The sequence below is a fragment of the Gigantopelta aegis genome, chromosome 14 (assembly GCF_016097555.1).
Source record: "Gigantopelta aegis isolate Gae_Host chromosome 14, Gae_host_genome, whole genome shotgun sequence".
Taxonomy (NCBI): domain Eukaryota; kingdom Metazoa; phylum Mollusca; class Gastropoda; order Neomphalida; family Peltospiridae; genus Gigantopelta; species Gigantopelta aegis.
Window position 1 is genome coordinate 5,168,943 of NC_054712.1, and position 19,910 is coordinate 5,188,852.

The window sequence follows — 19,910 nt, forward strand, 5'->3', positions numbered from 1 at the left end:
TGATTTAAACATTAGCACCGGGTTACACGATCCATATTCTTAAGTGAAATCCCGAGTGTTTATGTTTAGTGTTTTGTCATAGACGTTCTGTAATAATAAAATGCTGTTCTAGTTTAAATAATTGTCGTCTTTTTTCTTTCTCTCTCTTACAGGCCGAGATGACTGCTGCTGAGCGAGACACCTATGTGAAAATGGTAAAAATTGGTGAATCACTCCCCCCAGTGCTACTCCCCCACCTCCCAATATCACCTCTTTGTTTTTTTCCTCCACCGCCTTTTATATTGGTCTGTCACTCCATAATGTGTCACAATGGGAATTAACAGGTGTGGGTAACATGTCCCCAATATTAAATTTATAATGCTGCGCAAATATGTAGTAACACGGAGCAGAAAATAATGTAGGAGGGGTCTAAACTGACATATAAGCACTGCATATTTACTTTTATAATAAGTTTTGTTGACATAATGAAAAAGTGTAGTTGCCAACATGTTTGGATTTTTGGAAGATTTGTGATATTATTTTATGTACATTTTCATCTCATTGGATATTTGTGAAGAAATTAGATATTTTATTTGGCAGTTCATTAGATTTTTATCTGCAGTGTGACCCTGCTTTCGGGTGCCTACAACCAATTCAAATCCCATAGATGACAGTAGTAACCTATACGACTAAAGACCCTGCTTTCGGGTGTCTACAACCAATTCAAATCCCATAGATGACAGTAGTAACCTATACGACTAAAGACCCTGCTTTCGGGTGTCTACAACCAATTCAAATCCCATAGATGACAGTAGTAACCTATACGACTAAAGACCCTGCTTTCGGGTGCCTACAACCAATTCATGCATGCAGCTTTTTTCTTTCTTTTTTTTCCTTTTTTTATCCCAGTGCTCCCTTTCCTTTCTCTCCTTTGAATTCCATCTCATTTCTTCCCGATCTGGCAACTCCTGTTCTTTCAACTTCTTTCACTGTCCACCTCCACATCCCAGTCCTTGTCTCTCCAACTGTGACAGGTGCTTGTCTCTTGTGGCTATCTGTGCCACACCATTTTAATCAACACATATACCATGGATATAATTACTATCATCCGTCATCCATAAAGTAAATCGGAAAGCATGGGGAATGATATAAGAACATCTTTAACTACCCTAGCTCCATACAAAAATGTGTCGTCCTAATATTGTTTCAAACGCAATAATAAGTGATATACACTGATAATAGTTCATATTAAATGACAGAAATTTACTTGCCAGATGAGACAACATTTTAGTTGGGCCCATTTCTAACTTTCAGCTTTGAGACATAGCCCAATGGCACAGCACTCGCTTGCAGTGCACCACGACTGGCATATCAAAGGCTGTAGTATGTACTGCACTGTCTGTGGGATGGTGCATATAAAACATCCCTTGCTGCCAATCGAAAAGAGTAGCCCATGAAGTGGCGACAGTGGGTTTCCTCTCTCAATATGTGTGTGGTCCTTAACCATAATATTATGTTTGACGCCATATAACTGTAAATAAAATGTGTTGAGTGCATTGTTAAATAAAACATTTCTTTCTTTCTTTCTTTCTAACTTTGACCCCATGAGATGCTATTTGATACAATGCAACCTATAACTTTTTTACACTGGTCTCACTAATTATATATTTGTTTATATTAAAGGCAAAAGAACAACAGCAAGAGAGTAAGAAGGCAATGAACACAGCTTTTGCTAGCTCGGTAGCCATTGGCCGACTGGAAGAGAAACTTAAGGTTTTTAATTGTCTTAATCTGTGTTAAACATTACAATGGTACTTGTGTTGTAGGTTTTTAATTGTCTTAATCTGTGTTAAACATTACAGTGGTACTTGTGTTGTAGGTTTTTAATTGTCTTAATCTGTGTTAAACATTACAGTGGTACTTGTGTTGTAGGTTTTTAATTGTCTTAATCTGTGTTAAACATTACAGTGGTACTTGTGTTGTAGGTTTTTAATTGTCTTAATCTGTGTTAAACATTACAGTGGTACTTGTGTTGTAGGTTTTTAATTGTCTTAATCTGTGTTAAACATTACAATGGTACTTGTGTTGTAGGTTTTTATTTGTCTTAATCTGTGTTAAACATTACAATGGTACTTGTGTTGTAGGTTTTTATTTGTCTTAGTCTGTGTTAAACATTAAAGTAATACTTGTCTAGTAAGTTTTTAATTTGTCGCAATCAGGATTAAAACGTTAAAAATGGTACTTGTAGTAATTTTTTAGTTTGTCGTAATCTGTGTTAAAATGGTACTTGTCAGCCAAGTTGTTTAGCTATTTTTATTTCTTGAATTAAAGCATTTTTGCATCTGCAGGAACCTAACTTTGCAATGACTATTGTTCGAATACATGTTACAAAACTGCATATTTTAATTATTTACAGGTGACATTCTTCCCAGTGAAAAGAAAGTATTAATTATTAATGTGGACTGTACAGATATATTGCAATGTTACTGATATACAAATACATCTTCACTTATTTATTATTTCCAGTTATACAAAATGAAAGCTGCTGCAAAGTTTAACACTGTTACAGAGAGGTAAGTGAAATACAAAAATGGAGTGCACACATTTGTTTTTTATTTTCAAGGTACAAATTGTACAATTTTTGTGTGGAGGTGGAGTGGGAGGTGATAATTTCATTTATTTGGATGATAAAATGAAGGATTCCTCCCCAAAATTAAAATAACTTATGGATGTTAAATTTGGAATCTGACTTTATTAATTAATATGCAAAGAATATATTTGATGCTGCTGTAAAAACAATAACAGGAAAGGAAACAAAAAACCCATCAAAACATTGACGTGATACGTACCTGTGAAAATTGTGATAACAGTAGCATCAACTGCCTGATGCTCACAGACGTGATACGTACCTGTGAAAATTGTGATAGCAGTAGCATCAACTGCCTGATGCTCACAGACGTGAGACGTACCTATGAAAATTGTGATAACAGTAGCATCAACTGCCTGATGCTCACAGACGTGATACGTACCTGTGAAAATTGTGACAACAGTAGCATCAACTGCCTGATGCTCACAGACGTGAGACGTACCTATGAAAATTGTGATAACGATAGCATCGACTGCCTGATGCTCACAGACGTGAGACGTACCTGTGAAAATTGTGATAACAGTAGCATCAACTGCCTGATGCTCACAGACGTGATACGTACCTGTGAAAATTGTGACAACAGTAGCACCAACTGCCTAAAGCTCACAAACGTGAGACGTACCTGTGAAAATTGTGACAACAGTAGCATCAACTGTCTGATGCTCACAGACGTGAGACTGACCTGTGAAAATTGTGACAACAGTAGCATCAACTGCCTGATGCTCAGAGTCCTAGCTTTGCATAGCCCATTTCTTTTTTCATACATTAAATTTAGGATTTAACAGGGTTCAAAGGACGAAAACAACACGTCACGACGTTTGGAAATGATTTACTTCATAAACAGTTCATTATGACATTGCAAACAACGCCCTGCGAGAATAAAATATACAATATATAACAGGCGTTAATTATAAATAATTACATGTATGCGTCATAAAAATCATCGTCATAAAAATAGTTCGATCATACATGTCAATCACAACATCATAAAAATATGTCCATCACAGGTCATCAATATTAAAAAATATATATATTAACATTTCAATTCGTATCCCATTAATGTCACGATTATAAGTAACATCTACTAAAATATAATATATTCCAAATAATCTGTTTGATTAAACTAAACCTGAATAACCTTTTGGTCCACACCTACATGTATATGATAGATATCGGGATAATCAATTCCAAGGGGAGGTAATTACAAGAATAACAAATGGTTGAGATTTAGTGAATACATTAACCTAATTGACTTAAAATAAATTACTGTGGAATGTTGTCAGAATAAAAAAATACTTTACTATATTAAATATTACAATTATGTTATAATGAGGTTTAAGATTAATAATTAATTGAAATAACTGCTTGATTACTAACTATGTCATACCCTGTATGTGGTACACGAGCGTAAACAATGCCGGTGGTCAACAAGACAGTGTGTGAAAACCTGGGGAATAAATTATAAACTATTAAGCATCATAAACTACAGCTGCTTACGAACCTGCAACAAAATAAAACATTGGCACAGCATACACGCATATCTTCGTACAATTATGATAGTGGAAATATTAAAATAAGTTGATGTTTAAAATACAAACATATCTTTACGCTGAAGAATTAAGTGTTATTGATATAATATATTTATATGATTCCTTTTTAGAAATAATTTAAAACATTTAGTAGTTTGTTATACTTAGTCGTAGAACTCCTAGAACTTGCACAATTAGTTATATTATTATCAAAACAATGTAATCATTTATCTGCATTAATTCGCTAGTATGTGAGCAATATATTTATATATATTATTAATAATGTTTAACTAAAAGAAAGAAATTAATTTGTACCTATAATGTATTCTGATCTGTCGCCTGTCAAAACCCGTCAAACATGTCTGCTGTTCATGTAGTGTGTGCACGTGAAAAGCATGCAGTGCTATTAGCCAATCAGATAAAGGGTACCCGACTGAGAAAACTAATAGAATAAATACTATTTGGCAGACAACAATATCTGACAAATACCTGCGAAATATTAAAATAACAAATTACATATTTACACAATATTAAAACATCATCTGCCACACAAAATTAAATCTCTTACCAGTAATTTATATTTGGCGTACACAAGCTATAAATGGTTTATGCAAACTTTAATTCTCTGAAACATGTGATAGTCATTTAAAGTTTATTAGGGTGGGATGTAGATCAGTGGTACAGCGTTCGCCTAATGATCTAGGATTGATTCCCGTCGATGGGCCCATAGTGCTATTTCTCCTTCCAGCCAGTGCTTCACAACTGGTGTAACAAAGGCCATGGTTTGTACTGTCCTGTCTATGGGATGGTGCATATAAAAGATAACTTGCTGCCAATCAAAGTGTAGCCCTTGAAGTGGCGACAGCGGGTTTCCGCTCTCAATATCTGTGTGGTCCTTAACCTGATGCCATATAACTGTAAATAAAATATGCTGAGTTTGTCATTAAATAAAAAACATTTCTTTCCTTAAAGTTTATTATTGCTAAATGTCTTGTTACAAGCTAGTGGGGAAATGCCTATAAAAGATCTCTTGCTGCTAATAAAGAAATATATTGGGTTTTCTCTGAAGACTTTGTGTCAGAATTATCTAATGTAGCCAATGATTAATTCATCGGTGTGTTCTAATGGTGTCGTTAAACAAACATTAACTAAAGACTTATGTGACAGAATTACGAAATGATCCTATAATCAATGATTAATATTAATCAATGTGCTTTAAGTGCCGTCGTTAAATCAAACAAACTTCACATTGGATATGAGCTGTTTCTGTTGGATTTGTTTTCAGGATGAAGTACCAGGACGAGTCGTTCAACAGCCGGTGTCAAGAGTACGAGCGAGAGATCAAGTACCTGCGGTTACTTCTCCAGGAAAAGGAACTCTCACTGCAGTCGTTACAGACAGAGAAGAGGTAGAACAAAAACTTCCAGCATGTGACTTCTATTTTTGTGTAACGCCATATAACCGTCAATAAAATGTGTTGAGTGCATCGTTAAATAAATAATAATCTATTTGTGTGCTTGCTGAATAATGATGACATCATATGTAGTACCAACAAGGTCACTGGTTTAAAAGCATCAAATCATGTCATAATATTGTATGTTACACCAATGAATGATAATTTGTCAGTGAGAAATGATTTTTTTTTATTTCCCCGGATGCGAGTACCTGATGGGGTAATAAATCTATATTGTTTTCTTTGCAGGGAGATTGAGACCGATCTCGAATGCATGTGGCAGGCAGCTAGCTCTGAGAACGTGCAGATCAAAGACACACTGAGAAAATGTCTGCGGAAACTACGAGAGCATTCTGCGTTCAGCAAAATCCTAGATAATGATTTGTCGGAAAAACACGGACTTCTCAACCTGTCAGAAGACGATGAAAGCTAGGGCTTTCTACGAGTTGTGATTCACAGTGGAACTCTGCTTAAGTATCACCACTTGACAGACCAGTGGGGCAAGATTGAATGTTTTAGCAAAAAACCCTAAAAGATTTGAAATTGTTTACGTTTTAAACTTTTTAAAGAATGCTTGGACTGATGTTGATGCATAAAGTAGCATAATATATTGTCCCAGAAGTCCTGACAATGTAAATGTCAAACGTTTGAAATCCAACATGATGATTATCGCAATCTGCGATTGGTTGAGAGCGAGACATTATCAGCCTGATTGGTCAAGAGTGAAACATTATCACAGTCTGCGATTGGTCGAGAGTGAGATGTTTTCAACATCTTGACAATACCGAAGACCTGTGGTCCAGAATCATGGTTATTCCAAGTTCCCAAGAATTTAAAAAATAATAGATTAGTTGAAAATCCATTGCTACTGAATAATGAGTATATTCTCAACATCAGTTGAAGAATGGGTGAATGAACTGCGATGAAATGTGAGGTGTAGGTGTCTTTAAATGTAACCAAGTGCTACTTTTCAGAAAAATCAGACATCCAGAGCTGTCGGAGAGCATTTTAAAGTGAGGAAATAAATTGTGATATTTTCTTTCTTCCATTCCAGCTTGGACATGATATTTTATTTGGAGTGTCATTTAAAAGTGAATTAATTATACTAAAACCGTTCATTCCTCGTGACCTGTCTAAATTTGGCTATTTATTGAATTGGGTGCATTGCTTGAATAAGCAGTTATATTTTTGTCAAGTCTTGCCATTCAATCCATTTACACCAATTAAGAAAACATTTAAACTACCTTACCCCGGTAACTTACATTTGAGGTGACTTTTTTTTAATTTAATACTTAGAATGCCAAAAAACAATATAAAAAAAAAAAAAAATAATAAAAAAAAAATCTTTTCATCCATCATTGTTCACTAATTTTATGCAAAAGGTTTTTGAGATATAAATATTTATAAAATGTTTAGTTATCGATATTGTGAAGTGAAATGATGCAACGTAGAAGTTCCATGGCTGTCTTGTTTTTTTAATAGTGTACAGTTAAAGAAGATGGACTAATCCTTGGTATGTGCTGTCCTGCCGGGGGAAGTGCATATAACATATCCCTGGCTGCCGATGGGGAAAACATAGATGGCCAAGTGATGTTTGTGATAACCCGTTCCCTTGAGATTTGATCAGTTATTTTTTTTATTCCATATTTCAGGGATTCACATTTATAATATGTATACGATACATCCTTGTACGCCTTCCCTATATACATGTACACCGTCCAGCTGTTTTTATTTTGTTTATACATGTGAACTTATATGTAAACTGTCCAGCCATTAAAACTGATATTATATACAAGTCTTTATTTATTTATTTGTGTACATATGATATGTAATAACAAGATAGCATTTGACTCTTGGTGTTTGCTTGTTTCCTCAATAAAAACCCATTTCTTTAAATATATGTGGTATCTTCCTTTTCCAACCAGTGCTCTACAACTTGTATTTCAAAGGCTGTGGTATGTGTTGCTCTGTTTGGTAAAGTGCATATATAAGATCCCTTACTGCCAACGGTAAAAATGTAGCAGGTTTCCTTTGAAGACTATAAGGGGTGTCAGTTTTAGAAAAGGAAACACATTTATTTTTCAACATAATCCCCTTGTACATTAACACACGTAGTCCAGCAGTCATGGAGCATATGGATTCCTTCCCTGTAGAAAGCGTTGTGTTGGACCTCTGGGAAGTCTGCCATTGCATCCATGATGTCATCATCTAAGGGAAAATGGCGACCACCAAGCTTCTTCATCATCTGGAAGAGGTAGTAGTCAGAGGGTGCCAAATCAGGAGAATAGGGTGGGTGTTCAATCAGTTCGAATCCACAATCCTGTATGGCAGTCATGGCTGCTGTGGACTTGTGGACTGGAGCATTGTCCTAATGGAAGAGCACCCCCCTTGTCAGCTTCCACCCACACCGTGGACATTTGGAGTTTGTTGCAGATGACTGCATGCACTTGTTCCTGGGAGATACCTAGCTCAGTAGCAATGTAATGCTCTGTTATTTGTTGATCTGCTATGATGTCTCCCATGTGGTGATGGTGACTGGTCTTCCCAGATGGAGGTCATCTTCCAGGCTCTCGCTGCCACGTTTGAACTAAGCAGCCCAATTCTTTATCATGCTATACCAAGAGGCATCCTTCCCAAGTGTGGATGTTTGAACTCAAAAGCCCACTTCTTTACCATGCTGTACAAAGGGGGATCCTCCCCAAGTGTGGATGTTCGATCCCAAAAGCCCACTTCTTTACCATGCTGTACCAAGGGGCATCCTCCCCAAGTGTGGATGTTTAAATCCAGCAGCCCACTTCTTTACCATGCTGTATGAAGGGGCATCCTCCCGAAGTGTGGATGTTCGATCCCAACAGCCCACTTCTTTATGATGCTATACGATTTTAAAACAACTCGTGAGATAAATGGTATCTAACGGCCACTCATGTATTATTCTCTATGTAATGGAAAAACAAGAAAAGATAATAACTTCAAACTTTATGTGTAATCAATCAGCAAGTTAAGCTGCACACAATATCCGTCAAAACTGTATACCACATGTCCTTCTACCCAAGGCCACAAACTTATCTTATCAATCAGCAAGTTAAGCTGCACACAATATCCGTCAAAACTGTATACCACATGTCCTTCTACCCAAGGCCACAAACTTACCTTATCAATCATCCCAGTATGTCATAATTGCCAAATGTTTCACATCCAATAATTAATTGATCAATGTATTCTAGTAGTGTTATATAAATGAAACCCACTTCTTAAGCTGGTTATTCATCAATTTGTTTGTTTTCACTGCTACATCGTGACATGCATGTACAAGGATGTGGCATTAAGAAATATTACGGATACAAATATCCAAGATCTACACAACTCAGTAAGTTGTAGATACAAGTTCCTACTTAACCTTAGAGTTGCAGATGTTGCTTTGAACCCATGAAAATGGACACAGGATTGAACTTAACGACTGCACCGACACCAATTGCAGTCGTTGAGATATATGGGGCGAGACGTAGCCCAGTGGTAAAGTGCTTGCTCGATGCGTGGTTGGTCTGGGATTGATCCCTGACAGTAGGCACATTGGGCTATTTCCCGTTCCAGCCAGTGCACCACGATTGGTATATCAAAGGCTGTGGTATGTACTACCCTGTTTGTGGGATGGTGCATATAAAAGATCCCTTGCTGCTAATCGAAGAGTAGCCCATGAAGTGGCAACAGCGGGTTTCCTCTCTCAATATCTGTGTGGTCCTTAACCATATAACCGTAAATAAAATGTGTTGAGTGTGTCATCAAATAAAACATTTCTTTCTTCATTGAGATATAAATAGCTGTAGGTAGAGAGCATCACCGACGGCACACTTTTGTTGTCATCAGTAAATCTCCTCAATGGCAAAATGTATAAATCTGGTGAACATATTTAACATTTTCACATTACAAATAGGTCTACATACAGCAAAATAACCTTTCAGTCATGTTTATTTGCTGCAAATATCACTTTTTAAAACAACTGCCATAGGCAGGCTGAAAACTGCCGTTGGTGGGCTGTTTCACCCGTGACAATTCTTTACAAAACTGCTGTGGGTGACAAATTCTTAAGTTCAAGCCCTGTGGACACAAATGTTTGGTCAATAATAAAACCTGTAACACATCTGGATAAAGTTACAATAGTGTAAAACGAGTCCGTGAAATTGTAACAAGAAAATAACCTTGACTCCATAACCGTTATTTCTCAGACATACATGTATGTGCATTTCTAGAATTATAACAGATGTATTTCATGGTGTTAAAAACACAGATGACCAGAAACAATTCGGATGTATGGAAATGGATAATAAATAATAAATATTAAAATATAATTAATGTCCGGTTTCAATTATCAAACAGCTCTGACAGTGAAAAATACAGGGTTGTGTTTAAAAACTAGGGTGTGCTACTTTAATAGAACTGGTTACATAGAGGATTCATCACAAGTGTTTTTTAAAATGGAAAATACCAATCGAGTCTATGTTAATCGGTATTGTCAAGGCTCTGCCGAAACAAATATCAATTAACTAGACGTTGATATTTTACATATTATAAAACATGAGTAGCGAATTCTATTCATCCTATAACACTTCTAAAATTACATTTTATAAAAATTTTCGTAAATTACAGTACTAAAGTCGCTGCCATTGGTAATATGACATCTCACGATTAGCACAAATTAGTTTGACGTTACGCATTTTAACTAAATCTTTGAAAATGTTACGCTCATGTATATACATGTAGGTCTTGTTGGCTTGTAAGCAAATGACCTATCCACAACAACACATTACCTAGAAACCTTACAAGTTTGCATACCATTAATAACCAGGTTAATACATAGAGGATATTTTATGTTTTTTGTCAAATATGATTTATACTACTCAAAAGAATTTAAGGGTCAAAAATTTATAACCAAATAAGTTTCAGAGTGTATTAGATTGATGATGTAAACTACACCAAAAATTTAATTTATTGTTCCATATTTACAAAAAAAACCTAATAAACGTCACTGTATACAAGAAAGTCACATGACATGCTGTCAAAGTTGAAGGTTGTCAAACATGGATTTTACACATTAGAACATTCGTTTAATAGTGTGTGAATCCACCCCTGGCGCGAATACACTCGACACATCGTTGCCTCATGCTGTTGATCAGACGTCTGAAGAACTCTTGGGGAATGGCCTGCCACTCTGCCATAAGAAGTTGACCCAGATCATGAAGGTTGGCCGGAGGGGCATGGTTATCCCGAACTCTCCTGCCTAATTCGTCCCAGGCGTGCTCTATTGGGGCCAAGTCAGGCGAATATGCTGGCCAATCCATCCTGGCGATACCTTGTTGTCTGAGAAAGTCCGTTACCACCCTGGCGCGGTGGGGTCTGGCATTGTCATCCTGCAGAACTGCCCCGCCGCCAATCTGCTGAAGGCCTGGGAGAACCAACGGCCGGATAATCTCATTCAGATGGCGGATTCCATTCAGATTGCCATCCACCACATAGAGGGGGGTCCTGTGGTGGATAGAGATGCCGCCCCACACCATGACGCTGCCACCACCGAACCAGTGACGTTGTCTAACGTTAACGTCAGCGAAGCGCTCCCCAGGACGTCTGTCGACACGAACCCGACCGTCGTTGAACTGGAGACTAAACCTAGACTCATCAGTGAACATCACTCGACCCCACTGAACACGTTGCCACCGCAAATGGAGTGTGCACCAGTGACATCTGGCCGTTCTGTGACGTGGTGGTCGAACAGCCTGGCGACGGCAGCGTACATTATTGGCTCTCAGACGATTGCGTATGGTTTGATCAGACACTCGAGTTCCAGTCGCAGTCCGCAGATTGTCACGTAATCGGCGTGCAGTGGTTGTGCGTTGACGTAGAGCCCCTCTCTATTTGTAGTGCTTCGGGGTCTTCCCGAACGTGGAAGATTTCGAACAGAATTCGTTGCTTGGTACCGTTGCCACAGTCGGCCAACGACACTCTGACACCAAGTCTCAGAGCAACATTTCTTTGCGTATTGCCATCCTGAAGCCAAGCAATAGCCCTTCCTCGATCTTCAATAGTCAGTTGATGTCGTACCATTGTCGAATTTGGAGTGTGCACCGTACACGAACGCAAGCTCCAATTATATGGAAATTCAGCATTGGGAACATGGAATACACATGCAAAGTGTGCAAATGAAGCGCTTTGTGAAAAAGCAAGTTATGGGCACTTAGCAGACCTTTCGCTTTCGCCCTAATTTACGTGCAAATGTAAGCACATTTTCGCCATTAGAACTAGTCGACAGTGTCAATGACAGTGGATTTTAATTCATTTATGGGTTGCTTAGACCCACTTTCGTCAAAATGGAACAATACCATGCGTGACATTATGGTCTAGCTAATATAATTGACATTCAGAAAATAATGTTGAAAATATCGTCTGACCCTTAAATTCTTTTGAGCAGTATATATCTGATCGAGTGAAGTTTGCAATCATATTTCATGAGTCGCACTTGCACAATTAATGTGATATGATTGCAAACTTCACGACATAAGATATAAATCATATCTGACAAAAAATATGAAATTTTCTATTTATTATACAACTTTTGACAATTTACCTTTATGTTTAAAATGCCAGCAGCAAAATAGTTCTGGCTTTCTTACAATGAAGATAATACTTTATACAGTGACGATAACACATTTTAGAGTGACTCTAAAATGTGTTATTGTCACCGAGTGACTGATAACACATTTATTTCACTAATATTTTCAGATATTTCACTGCATGTTATATAATAAACTAAATTATCACATGGGTTTATGACATGGATGTTATGTATAAGTTATAGGATAAATATCAATATGGGCATGTTGTCATACAATATGTATCTTGGTGTGTACGCTGCATGTCACAATACTCAACTTTTCACATACAGGTTTGGTTGAGTAATGATAATGCATGTAAAAGAACATACATTTTGTACATGACAGCAACACTGAGATCAGTTGATAGACGTACATTGTATGAATGTTGACCTTTATTATACCTTCAAAATTTGGGTCAAAACGTCCCTTTCCAGATATCCATATCATTTTCATGAAAAATAACATGAAGTTTAGTTTCAGATGGTACCAAATAACTAAAATTTGGTGGGTCTGGCCCATGAACTAATGTAGACTTGAGAGTGAAGTTGGTCTCGTCTGTGAGTGGGATTTAGACTTCCATGACAGCGAGATACAAACCTGTCCATGGCAGTGAGATTTCAACTTTTACAGGACAGTTAGATTTGTCCATATCTGGACGTCCTGACAGTGAGATTTGACTTGTCCCCAACAGTGATATCTAGACGTCCATGACAGTGAGATTTAACTTGTCCCCTTCAGTGATATCTAGACTTGTCCATGACAGTGATATTTGAACTTGTCTATGACAGTGATATCTAGACATCCATGACAGTGATATTTGACTTGTCCCCTACAGTGATATCTAGATTTGTCCATGACAGTGAGATTTGACTTGTTCCCAACAGTGATATCTAGACGTCCATGACAGTGAGATTTGACTTGTCCACAACAGTGATATCTAGACTTCCATGACAGTGAGATTTCAACTTGTCCATGACAGTGATATCGAGACGTCCACGACAGTGAGATTTGGTCTTGTCTCTAACAGTGAGATTTGGACTTGTCTCTAACAGTGAGATTTGGACTTGTCCATGACAGTGAGATTGACTTGTCCTCAAAAAGTGATATATAGACATCCATGACAGTGAGATATGACTTGTCCCCAACAGTGATATCTGGACGTCCATGACAGTGAGATTGGACTTGTCCCCAACAGTGATATCTAGACGTCCATGATAGTGAGATTGGACTCGTCTCCAACAGTGATATCTAGACGTCCATGACAGTGAGATTGGACTTGTCCCCAACAGTATTATCTAGACGTCCATGACGGTGAGATTTCAACTTGTCCACGACAGTGATATCTAGACGTCCACGACAGTGAGATTTGGACTTGTCTCCAACAGTGATATCTAGACGTCCATGACAGTGAGATATCTAGATGTCCATGACAGTGATATTAAGATATCTATGACAGTGATATTTGAACTGGTCTCTAACAGTGATATATGAATTTAAATAATTGTATTCATGGGCTATTTGCAGCCATTAAATTGAAAATTTCCACCAACCCAAACAACAAAATCACATGGGAGAGTGGAATTGGTAGCCCAATTTTATACACTCAATTGCAAAATACTAATATCTAAAAGAGATCTATATTAAATTAAAAAATGACACTGAATGAGAGCATCGTGACACATGACAATTTAATAAGACATTTCTCAAAACAAAGTAGACATGTACAAGCACACAGATATCGTTTTTGATAATTCTGCTTTTGAAAAGTTGTGAAAATAATCACAGAGGGAGCAATTACACAGAAGCATGTGTTTCGACATTTACATGTTCAGTAAACCTAACACACACATATATATACATACATACATATATATATATGCACCTGGCAGTTCATACATGCACCATCATGAAGAAGAGGGGTGGCCCAGGAGGTGGGGGGAGGAGTTGTTCATGAAGCCACCCTGCAATACTAACTGACCTCAGTCAAAATATATTGTTGTCGACGTCGTCATCACTGTGCACAGAGACGTGAAGACATCAAACGCCCGAAGGGTCGAGGTTCTTTAACATTTTCGGCAGCGTGTAGTCGCGACACAGATTATTGCATTTGTGATTGATGAACACCTGCAGGATGCCGGGCTCCCCCTTGTCGGAGTCCCCGAACCTCTGCTGTATGGAATGTATGGTCGGAGTGTCCAGGGTGTACTTGCCGTCGGCCTGCGGCACGCCCTGCAGGCAGGACACGACCAGTGCGCCCTTCGACACGTGGTATGAGTAGTGGATGAAGGCATGCAGCAGTGAGGACCCCGCGGTCGTGCTGCGGCCGCGGTCGTCGACAAACTTGCGGAAGTCGTCGCCGATGTTCTCCTCGATGAGGACCCACTCGGCCGGCTGCAGCTGTCGCACGTGGCCCGCGTTGTTGCTGGCCGCTATGGCGACAGGCCGGTGCAGCTCCGCCTTCAGGGGCAGGATGAAGTGGAGGCTCTGGCAGCTGGACACCTTGTTGTAATTCTGGCAGATCCGGTGAGCCTCGTGGTTCTTGGCCATCTCCAGCTCGCAGAGCTCCTTCGATCCAGCGAACTCGCGGAAAGGCTTGATGATGACAGTTTCATTGTTCCTGGGACCCTGACCTGTCAGGACGCCCTTGTACACCATCTTGCGGGCGCCACTCACGAATGGTCTCGCATCGAAACTTGCTGTGTATTGGTTGCCCTGGCAATCACCGGTAAACAAGTGAGTGATGTTCATGGCAGCCATGTTGTTAGAGAGAGTGTGGCTGCTTAATACTGTGGGTTCTTGAGCTATCCGAGGAGTACCTAGAAATAATAACACGGGAGTTAGCGGAAGGAAAAATTATCAGTGTAGTCACGTAATTAAAGAGGTGCACTTACTTGTGTGATGGTTAAAATTTTATTTCATGACACCTCTAGAACATTGATTAATTAATTATCACCTATTGGATGTCAAACATTTGGTAATTTTGACATATAGTCTTAGAGAGGAAAGCCGCTGCATTTTTCCATTAGTAGCAAGTGATCTTTTATATGCACCATCCCAGACAGGATAGCATATACCACACCTTTGATATGCCAGTTGTGGTGCACTGGGTGGAACGACAAATAGCCCAATGGGCCTACCGATAAGAACCCAGACAGACTGCGCAGCAAGCAAGCGATCTACCATTGGGCTACATCCTGACCCTGTGAATGATTAGTGCAGTGACGTTGTTAAATGGGCTTTCTATGTGATGGAACCAGATGTAGCTCAGTGGTAGAACACTTGTCTGAGGTGCTAAGGGTCATAGGATCGATTAGCCTTCATGGACTCTGGGATTGCATTCGTCCCAACCAGTGTCTAGTACATCAAAGGCTGCAGTATGTACTGTCATGCAAGTGAGAAAATGCATATAAAAGATCCCTTGCTACCTTCTTCAGAAAAAGTAACCACTGCTTCAGTTGTCACTTTCTTCTTTCTTTCTCTCAAACAAGTGTTAAAATAATTTTATGACAGACATTTTTGCATTAGCAAGAGATCTTTTATATGCACATACAGGATAGCTCATACCACAGCTTTTGATTTACCAGCCATGGTGCACTAGCTGGAATGAAAAAACAACCCAATAGGCCACCGATTGGGATCGATCCTAGACAGACATCAAGTGCATGAAGGGAGTGTTTTTATCACTGAGATACAAGTATGTCCCACCTCGCTATTTCAACAGATATGCAGTAAAACTAATTCTATGTAATTGTTTTTTTTATCACATCAGGGATTCTCAAGGCAGAGCACAAAGCAGCACTTTAAACTTACTCGGCAGTTGGCTGGTAAATGAATAAAATCACTAACCAACTTGGGATTGTTCCCCGCCTGGCAACATATCAAATATTAATACAAATATACATGAATAATTAAATTTCTCGAACGTAAAAATAATGTTGTCAGGGAACGCCATTTCTGATGACATCACTTTATATTGGCATTTTGTCTTACTGAGCATTGTTTAGAGCCAGCAAAAGAATTCAAAATAAAATATGAACTTTTAATGATATTATGTTTCAAATTTGGTTGGGACGTAGCTCAGCGATAAAGCTCCAGCCTGATGCGCGGTCGGTTTGGGATCGATTCCCATTGGTGGGTCCACTGGGCTATTTCTCGTTCCAGCCAATGCACCACGACTGGTATATCAAAGACCGTGGTATGTACTACCCTGTCTGTGGGATGGTGCATATAAAAGATCCCTTGCTGCTAATCGAAAGGAGTAGCTCATGAAGTGGCGACAGCAGGTTTCCTCTCTCATATCTGTGTGGTCCGTAACCATATGTCTGATGCCATATAACCATAAATAAAATGTGCTGAGTGTGTCGTTAAATAAAACATTTCTTTCTTTCTTTGTTTCAAATTTAATTGTAAGTATTGTCCGTTATTTCTTTTACGTTGATCTGGGTATGAACAAAAACAATCATCTGCAAACGTATATGTGAACGGCTTGGCCAATCTTGATTTCATGGAATTAAAAAGCATTAGGTCTACATCATTGGTAATATGGTCACTGCAAAAACAGATGTGTTATCTAAATTATCAAATTTTAAAATCTAACAAGTGAATGTTATCCTAAAAGCATATATCTGAATTGTTACAGGTTTTCCGTTATGTACCTCATAAAACATTTTATTTAAAAGGAACCATCAGCTTTGCAGGATAAAACCATTATGATAATTAAACAATAAAAATATGATAGCGGGATTTACAGAGAACAGGATCTTGGTCTTTTTAAAAATGGTTATTGCTCATATTTAATGAAGCAAACAAAATGAACATCTCAATCATTTCTGAGTTTGAGATCTCATTCGGAATACTGTGGGCAACTTCGGTTACATGACATGGTGCGTGATTCACAAACAGTAAGAAATGTGGAAGTTTATGCTTATAGTTTTAATCTCAATACATGTGTTATCTGACAAATACTGTAAAATTAAATTTTTGTCATATTGACAAAATAATGCCAAAAGACAAGTGTTTCGTAAATTTTAATCGCCATTGCAGAATTTCAACTTTCTGTCATTATGATGTAATTTAACCAATATCATTGGCTTTTCTGTTAGTATTTATATTTATTAAATTGTTTGGCAAATTAATACTAGATAGAAAATCATTTCAGGGCTATGCAAAAAATTTCGCCAAATTTTATATCAAACTTAAAAAATTGCAGAAATCAACAATTATTTTCAAGCAAATTATTACATGAAATTATTTCGCCAAATTAAAATAAAATTTGCCAACCGCTTTCAAAATTTGCAATTAGCGAATTTGGCGAATGCAAGAGCTAGCCCTGCATCTGTTAAAAGAGACTGTCCTGAGTTCCATGCTAAATCTTAACACGTTTCCGATTGACATTGCAGTTTTAACGATTTAAAAACATTTGCATGAAATACATTTTCTTGTTCAAAATTCCAGTTTCTGTACATGTATACAAGGTGTTTTTAATAGCTTGAATGTGTTAACAAGCTGATCCAAGATTTTACCTCCCAAAAAATATATAACATACATTAGCTAGTATAATGAAGTTTTAACTAACACAAACAGTAGGATGATGAAAAACACACTAAATATATAGACAATGATATTCTAAACAAGAAAATATATTTAACATACATATATTTTTAATTGATACACAGGCTCAAAAACATTTTACAATGGCAACAAATTCAAGAGTCCCTTTGAAAAAAAACCCACATTGTTTAATGACACCACTAGAGCACATTGATATTTTAATTGGAAATATATCCGTCTGTTAGCCCCTCCCCCCCATTATACTGATATAAAAAGGGAACCCCACCCTAGCCCTAACTATCTTAAAGCAAACTCTAACCTTTACCCTGAAAGTTAAACTAACCCTAACCCCAACCAGAAAACATTTTGTTCAGTATCGCATTGTGACTCGCTACTCAAGTTTCAGAGATCACTGTACAATTCTAAAAAATAAACAGTAGTTGCTAATCAATTTTCAACGGACTAGAAATATTGCTAATCAAGATTTTGAAAACAAAATGATCCCTGCCAACCCTAACCAAAACGAGGGTGATGGATGGATATTTTACACAAAAACACATTAAAAAAAGGATAAAAACAGGGTGACCACGAGTACTCAGGCATGGGAAGAGTCTAACAAGACTTGAGTCTGTTCACAGGATTCGAGTACCTGTGCAAGAGTACTCATTTAATTATATATTTTTTTATGTCATTTTGCCATATGCAAGTTTACATAATTGACATGGAGGAAAACCAAAAGTTAAATGTGTGGAATGCAAACCAACACATAATTTAGCATCCATGTCCAGAGCTTGAATTAAGATGCATAATGATATTTGACTTATTCCTTGGTCTCATTATCATCTAGTAGGCTGTCAGGTACTCGGGTCCGGGTAGAGTTTCAATCCTGAGTACTCGAGTCCAATATTTTATACTCGTGGAGCGGTGGAGGCCCTACATAAAAAGGACCCCTGAGCAATGGGACGTTTTATTACGGGGCTTAAATTCTATATGCACTGTGGCTGTACAATTCTATGTACGATTATGTACCGTTCGTTATCACCGCCTTTCTATCCTAGTTCGTTTCAAACTTATCTTACGAGTTTGCTGTTTAATATTATATATAAATATAATTATATTGACCATTATCTGTTGTGCCCACGAAGAAGTAAACAATTTCTTATCGCACTGCAGTGCACAGGATATAGACAGCGCACTTCCGTTTACGTAATGGTCTATTTTCGCTTAGGCCTATACAACACGATGATAAAGAATATATATACATTATACTTGATTGTCAATTAATAAGTAAATAAGTTAAAACCTTAAATTTTGAGTTCTACTTACAGAAATACCACAAAAGATAAATCGAGAAACCCCGCCCATGGCAAAAGGAAGCGACGGCAACTTCCGGTTACGGTTAAAACTGAACCACATTATTTTTATCCCGGATATTTTAATATTATGAAGAAGAGACTTAAACATGTACAGACCCGAACAAAAAAGAAAGAAGTGTTTTATTTAACGACGCACTCAACACATTTTATTTACGGTTATATGGCGTCAGACATATGGTTAAGGACCACACATATTTTTTTAGAGGAAACCCGCTGTCGCCACATAGGCTACTCTTTTACGACAGGCAGCAAGGGATCTTTTATTTGCGCTTCCCACAGGCAGGATAGCACAAACCATGGCCTTTGTTGAACCAGTTATGGATCACTGGTCGGTGCAAGTGGTTTTACACCTACCCATTGAGCCTTGCGGAGCACTCACTCAGGGTTTGGAGTTCTGTATCTGGATTAAAAATTCCATGCCTCGACTGGGATCCGAACCCAGTACCTACCAGCCTGTAGACCGATGGCCTGCCACGACGCCACCGAGGCCGGTAGACCCGAACACGTCACATGTCAACCCATACATATTTATATACTCCTATCTATATCCATATCTATATTCACATTTAGGAGTGTATATATATATATATATGATAAAAGAAAACAAGTGTACAGTATATATGTATTTTAAAAAACAATTTAAAGAAATAATGATCCTTTTACATGTTTCATACACACATATATATATATATATATATATATATGGGTCATTCCACAGAAAAGGTAAAAAAT

General features: G+C 37.8%; 2 protein-coding genes across 6 annotated transcripts in view; one reads left to right on the plus strand and one right to left on the minus strand.

Annotated features, from left to right (window-relative positions):
• Window positions 1-7,398, plus strand: part of LOC121388272 (centrosomal protein of 89 kDa-like) — a 57,423-nt gene extending 50,025 nt beyond the window's left edge. For all 5 annotated transcript variants that reach the window (XM_041519546.1, XM_041519549.1, XM_041519547.1 and 2 more), the window contains 5 exons: window positions 153-194; window positions 1,663-1,752; window positions 2,506-2,552; window positions 5,441-5,563; window positions 5,858-7,398. In XM_041519546.1, the coding sequence (XP_041375480.1) occupies window positions 153-194; window positions 1,663-1,752; window positions 2,506-2,552; window positions 5,441-5,563; window positions 5,858-6,041 (486 nt within the window). In that variant the 3' untranslated portion in view covers window positions 6,042-7,398. The remainder of the gene's footprint in view (window positions 1-152; window positions 195-1,662; window positions 1,753-2,505; window positions 2,553-5,440; window positions 5,564-5,857) is intronic.
• A 6,525-nt stretch (window positions 7,399-13,923) lies between these two features.
• Window positions 13,924-19,209, minus strand: LOC121388243 (alpha-protein kinase vwkA-like). Its single transcript, XM_041519512.1, has 2 exons — window positions 19,129-19,209; window positions 13,924-15,068 (listed from the first exon to the last, which is right to left on the minus strand). The coding sequence occupies exon 2, from the start codon at window positions 15,007-15,009 to the stop codon at window positions 14,290-14,292; it is 720 nt and encodes a 239-aa protein (XP_041375446.1). The 5' UTR covers window positions 15,010-15,068; window positions 19,129-19,209; the 3' UTR covers window positions 13,924-14,289.
• Window positions 19,210-19,910: the final 701 nt, after the last annotated feature.

Bases quoted from the DNA above. Each gene is read 5' to 3' on its own strand.
- LOC121388243 (XM_041519512.1), bottom strand. From the start codon at position 15,009: ATGGCTGCCATGAACATCACTCACTTGTTTACCGGTGATTGCCAGGGC.